This window comes from Monopterus albus, unplaced genomic scaffold, assembly GCF_001952655.1.
Source record: "Monopterus albus unplaced genomic scaffold, M_albus_1.0 scaffold140.1, whole genome shotgun sequence".
NCBI classification, from domain to species: domain Eukaryota; kingdom Metazoa; phylum Chordata; class Actinopteri; order Synbranchiformes; family Synbranchidae; genus Monopterus; species Monopterus albus.
The window spans coordinates 144,207-150,452 of record NW_018128020.1 but is presented as its reverse complement, the minus strand read 5'-3'; the positions used below and the strand labels follow the sequence as shown (position 1 = coordinate 150,452).

At 40.1% G+C, this 6,246-nt stretch overlaps 1 protein-coding gene across 1 annotated transcript; it reads left to right on the top strand.

Moving 5' to 3' along the window:
- Positions 1 to 1,556: 1,556 nt before the first annotated feature.
- On the top strand, positions 1,557 to 5,443 carry lrrc74a (leucine rich repeat containing 74A). Its single transcript, XM_020613939.1, has 11 exons — positions 1,557 to 1,665; positions 1,833 to 2,008; positions 2,088 to 2,195; positions 2,828 to 2,909; positions 3,054 to 3,139; positions 3,216 to 3,410; positions 3,504 to 3,596; positions 3,827 to 3,970; positions 4,194 to 4,298; positions 4,511 to 4,596; positions 4,822 to 5,443. The coding sequence occupies exons 1-11, from the start codon at positions 1,557 to 1,559 to the stop codon at positions 5,441 to 5,443; spliced, it is 1,806 nt and encodes a 601-aa protein (XP_020469595.1).
- The last annotated feature ends 803 nt before the right edge of the window (positions 5,444 to 6,246 follow it).

Genomic DNA, 6,246 nt, shown 5'->3' with positions numbered 1-6,246 from the left:
CCAATCGAGAATTTGTGGAAAGAACTGAAAACTGCTGTTCACAAATGCTCTCCATCCAACCTCACTGAGCTTGAGCTGTTTTGCAAGGAGGAATGGGCAAAATTTAAGTCTCTTGATGTGCAAAACTGATAGAGACATACCCCAAGCGACTTACAGCTGTAATCGGAGCAAAAGGTGGCGCTACAAAGTATTAACTTAAGGGGGCTGAATAATTTTGCACGGCCAATTTTTCAGTTTTTTATTTGTTAAAAAAGTTTGAAATATCCAATAAATTTCGTTCCACTTCATGATTGTGTCCCACTTGTTGTTGATTCTTCACAAAAAATTACAGTTTTATATCTTTATGTTTGAAGCCTGAAATGTGGCAAAAGGTCGCAAAGTTCAAGGGGGCCGAATACTTTCACAAGGCACTGTATTGTTCAATAAATGATGATTGGCACTGCAGTGATTCTCCCTGTGAATTAATTCTATACACGACACAAGAAGATATTTACTACATCAATACCTGATTAACAGGTTGACTACAGTTAAAATGGCGTTTCTAGCCCACCGTATGCCTGAGATATTAAGGTTCAACTTCTCACGAGTTGAATATAGTTGATAAGAATCAGCTGTGCGCTCCTGTTGAGAGCGTCTGCAGAGAGAAACGGAGCGAAAACCAGTTTCAAACAAATAGAGCACCCTGTTGTGTTAGTACACTGTTGTATTATGTCATGATATTAAACAAATTGAAGGAACCGTGGTGTTTCATAATTACAAATACGTTTTCCTTCCAGCGTATTATTTGACTGCAAGTCAGGGAGAGACAGGGGATGACAGAGCGAAAGACGCCCAAACTGGCGTCCAATATTAATATATATACAGCACTTTGTTGTGTTATTCAACTGCTGTATTTGTCAAGATTAAACAAAATGAAGGAACAGTTACGATTTACAAATATGCCGACGTTTTGTTTCAGCGGATCTTCTGTATTGACTGTAAGTCTATGGAGCAGTGAGACGTATGCGCTGGAATGAGCGACTTACGCAAATACCATTCATCCCATCTCAATAACACTGACAGCTGAATTCGTGACAATTTTCTTTACGATTGTCATCTATTATATGTGTATAAAGCTTAAGAATGGCATAATAGGAGCACAAAAGCAATGAGGAAGAGGAAAAGCATAAAGAAAGCTGCCAAACCAGGGGGTCACGTGACGCATAGCTGCCAATGGCATTGCATAGTTTTGGCCCATTCGTTGTCTATGGACAAATAGACAAAATATAAATGTCGATTATAAAGAAACCATAAAAAAATATCAAGATGATTTTTGCACCATTGGTAGCTGAACGTCTCACGAGTTGAACAGAGTTGAAATGGCGTTTCTAGCCCAAGGTATGCCAGAGATATTAAGCTTCCAACTTTGCCCCATTCATTTCCAATGGGGAAACAGTGACGCATAAATTGTTAATGTCACTACACATGATACCTTACCTGAGGGGTAGAATAACCTGCTGGACAGCAGGTTAAGGAAATGGTTTCAAACAGGACGTAAACTCAAACAAAAGACTGCAATGTTGACACTATCTTTAGAATCCCTCTCCTTAAAAGATGATGACTGTCCATATCCAGCTCAACACCAAGATTTGAAGGATGAGTTTGACACTGACTTGGAGTTGGATGGTAAGTGTAAATGCAATATACTATACGCTGTACTGTACATAAAAATACTCCTGATTTCTAATAACAATGTAGTTAAATGGCTTGTTGGGACAAGCTGTTGTTGTAGAACATTTACTACATGGAAAGGAAGCATACGGTGGAATTTCTGCAGGTTTATTCATTTCCAGAAAAAGAGGAGAGTAACAAAGAGATGTCTGTAGCTGAAGTTTACTTGGAGGCCTGCAAGCTGGTGGGTGTGGTGCCAGTCTCTTACTTTATACGGAACCTTGGCTCTACAACCATGACCCTCAACCACCATGGCTTGGGACCACTGGGGTGCAAGGCACTTGCTATTGCTTTAGTTGTAAGTTTAAAAATGTTAGTATGTTATTGAGTGTGACTTATATTAAAATGAGAACATCTGATGAGCTTTTTGTATTTAGAGTGACATGCATATTGACACTCTGGAACTGGCAGACAATCACATTCAAGCTGAGGGAACGAAATACATTGTGGAGATGTTTCAGGCTAATTTCACCATCGAGCACCTGGTATGTAGGACTGTAAACCTGCCACTAGAGGGCAGAGGTGGTTTTCAGGTGACATTATACTTTGCTTTTACAGTGGAATACACAGGATACTGCAACAGTACTGTTTTGCTTTTAGGATTTGTCCAACAACTGTCTGCAGTCTGGAGGAGCTGAGTGTGTTGCTAAAATGTTGCTGGACAACATTTCATTAAAATCTATAAAACTTTCAGGTAATGTGTACATTAACATTTGTGTGTATTAATACTACAGTGAATATATGAATTCGCTATCAAGTATTCATTCTGCTGAAGTCTCCAAAGACAATAATCTAAAACAGTGTACAGTCTTTTCAGGGCTGGGGGTGACAGAAAAAAAAAGATATTTCTTAGTAAATTTTACAGTAACAGTAATAACATTATTTATTGTCATGTTTATTTGATATATTTAAACAGGTGATATTTTTCACAGGAAACAGATTTATTGGTGATGATGCTAAGTATTTTGCAAATGCCTTGTCGGTAAGTTATTTATTAATGATTAACCAAACACTGACATTGAAACCATGCCTGACAAATTACATATTGGTTATGGTCTGTGTAGCAGAATGTTTGGTGTGTTTAAACTTATTTTTTTATGAAAATTTGTACAATTAGAGCAACTCCCGGATTAAGGAACTAGACCTGAGCCATAATGAGTTTAGTATAAAAGGAGGGGAACATTTGGGACAACTGTTAGGTATGGTAAAATTCACTAATCTTAATCACTCCTTTTAAATATGACCAAATGCAGTGTTTTACATTAACATTGTGATGCCTTATACCAAGTATATGATCACAAGATCCCTGTCTTTGTCTTTGATTTTACTGTCCATTTCTACAGCAACTAATCAGGGCCTGGAGGTGCTGGACCTCAGCTGGAATTGTATTAGAATGAAAGGGGCTGTAGCTTTTTGTGCTGGACTCAAGGTATGGTTCTGTCAGAAATTCACTTGATCCTTGACATGGTATACAGTATTTGATTACATATATCATCCACATTTAGGTGAATATGATCTTAAAACATCTTGATTTATCATGGAATGGTTTTGGGAATGAGGGTGCCCTGGCCATGGGAGAGGCCCTAAAATTCAACAACACTTTGGTGCACCTCAACCTCAACAACAACCGCCTCACCAATGAGGGTGTCAGCATGCTCTGCAGGGGTCTTGAGTTCAATGACACACTCCGAGTCTTATCGGTGGGTAAATTAACACAACTCATTATCAGTATGGCTACAGGCACACATTATGAGTTGATGTGTGAGGTAATGCTTATTGTTACACCCCTGCAGCTGGCTTACAACTCTTTAACAGTAGAGGGGGCACTGGCCTTGGTTAATGTGGTAAAAAACACATCTAGTGCCTTGGAGGACATAAACATATGTGTGAGTGACTCAATTTATCCTGTCATACCATTGCTCAGACAATCCTATGAAGGTTTGATGACATTTCAAACCAGTTTAATACAGTGTATGCTTGTGTCCATGATAAGCTAAGAAAGGCGAAATACGCTGTACCATATTACCATTGTAATCAAGATTACTATACCACAGGCTGTTTGAGGAGGTGCATGTTCTCTGTGATGTTAATTTTTTCCCCCTTTGAATATGAACAGAATGTGCTGGTAAATGAGAATTTTGTGCATCTGTTGGAGGTAACATGTCAGGAGCATCCCAGTCTGGATGTGCAGTATGGAGGGGTAGGAGGCTTCATTGCTAAAAAGCCACTAAAACATGTCGATCCGATGAAACTCATACAGGTCTGTTACCGAATGAACCATCCTAAGAACTTTAAATGAATATTTTGTCCTTACACAATATATTTTGAGTTCAATTCAAATTTTAGTGAAATTCCCTACAAAAAAGTTCAAAATGCATGAGTGAAACAGTAAAACAAAAGAAAAATGTAATAAAAATCTTTTAAAAAATAAAATAAAATCTGTATTTTCTAATAGTGAAAATGCCTTCTCCCTTTTTTCAAAGGATTATTTGGATCAAAACAAGCTGCGGCTGTGGGATTTTTTTCGGAACATTGACAAAGATGCGACCATGCGCATCCCTGTGGCGGATTTCAGGAAGGCAGTGCAGGTCCCCCAACCAAAAAAATGGATTTAGTGAAGTGTGCAGAGCCACTGACATTTGTACCGATGAAATCCTGATAGAATACTGTGAAACTGTCCTGTGAAATAATTCTTTCAAACCTACTATTTCCTGATGCTAATCACTGTTCAACATAGAGCACACAATCAACAGCAGCATATTGTCTGACTCTTTCTTCTCTTTGTGTGAAATCATGATAGCAATCAAGCGTTCCTTTGGATCGATACCAGATTGAGGAGCTGATTCACAGACTTGACCGTGATGGGACAGGAGCTGTAGACTACAGGTGAACACTTCTCCAACTGTTTGAGTTTACTCACTGATTTTATCACTGTTGGAATGATGGCATAGTTGTCTTGTATGTCTTATTTATGAGCTGGGAATTTGTCCAGATCTTGCTCTTGAATGATATAGTGATGTTTGTGTATGGTTTAGTAAGGCGTGTGCTGAATTGATTGTAGCCATAAAGTTTGGCTCTACAAAGCAAATACTGAAGCATGTTTTTGTGCAGGGGGTTGGCTGATACTAGAAAACAAATGAGGAGGGATCATCGCCGCCAGCTGAAACGGTTTGAGTCTCGTCAGAAGAAAGAGAAGCAGAAAAGTGACCGCATCCTCAAGACTTTCCAGAGCGCAGTGGAGGCGGTTACACCACACAGCTCCATGGTCATCTCTCCCAGTGCAGCCAAAGAGGATTCAAGTAGCCGGCAGCTCTTCTCTGCCACCCCTCTCAGCTCTTGGCACTACATCGTCATGTCCGGCACCAGTCGCTACTCTGTCACTAACCTGAACAATGAGCATGTCCATCTGCCCATGTTAGGAGGCATCACGCCTTACCGTCCCACTAGTTCCTCAGCATTGCACTCCTACTCCCAACCCAATATGCTGAATGACTCTCCTCACTCTACCTCAGGCAGTTCTCTCTCTGCCCATGGTACACACTCTGACCCGGAGATGGGCTACAGCGAGCTAAGCCCCAGAGCTAGCCACCTGACCAGGTCCAGGCCTGCCCTTAATGACAAGCAGCCAGAAGTTAAGGCCAAAACCAAGAAAGTAAAGAAAAAGAAAGCTAAGAAACCAGTGGTGAAAGATGCCAAGAATCCTACAATAACTGAGGACATTATACAGCGTTAAATTGACAAGTGACTTTAACGCTGTATAATGACATATTATCCTTAAAATCTTTTGCTTCTGTTTGCCTGAAATCATTGGTTTCTTTGTTGCAATCATTAAATAAAACTGATTTTAATATTTTGTCTCGTTCATAATCTAGAAAAAGGACAAATGTGTACAGTATATTCAGCATTCAAAGTGATTATCTGTCATATGGAAAGTTAGGAAACGTGTTTCCCTGTACAATGAAATTCTTACTTTGCCGTCCACATGAATGCCACAAAATACCACTGAAATATAAAGTAGATAAATAAGTAACACTAAATCTAAGGCAAATGCAGCAATATAATAAAAAATATATAAGAACATAACAAGAGAATGTATGCTGCATGGGAGCAGCATGTACAGCAGTCAACAGTCAATGTGCAATTATGCATGTGCAAACTGAGAATATAGACAGTACAGGTTGACAGTACATGGCGTATTTCCTGGTAATAAACTCCTCAGCTGTTTAGGAGTCTGATGGCAGAGGGAAGGAAAGAGTTTTTCAGTCTAGAGGTCCTGCATTTAACACTTCTGAACCTCTGGCCAGAGGGTAGGGAGGCGAACTGTCTGTGCTGGGGGTGGGTGGGGTCCTTGAGGATAGAGGCAGCTTTACTATGCACCCTGCGGTGGTAAATGCTCTGCAGAGGGGGCAGTGGAGTCCTGGTGATCTTCTCAACAGTCTTTACCACTCTCTGCAGGCGCTTGAGGTCCATAGCAGTAGTGATGCCATACCAGACCGTGATGCAGCTGGTCAGGATGATCTCACTGCTGCAGGCGGA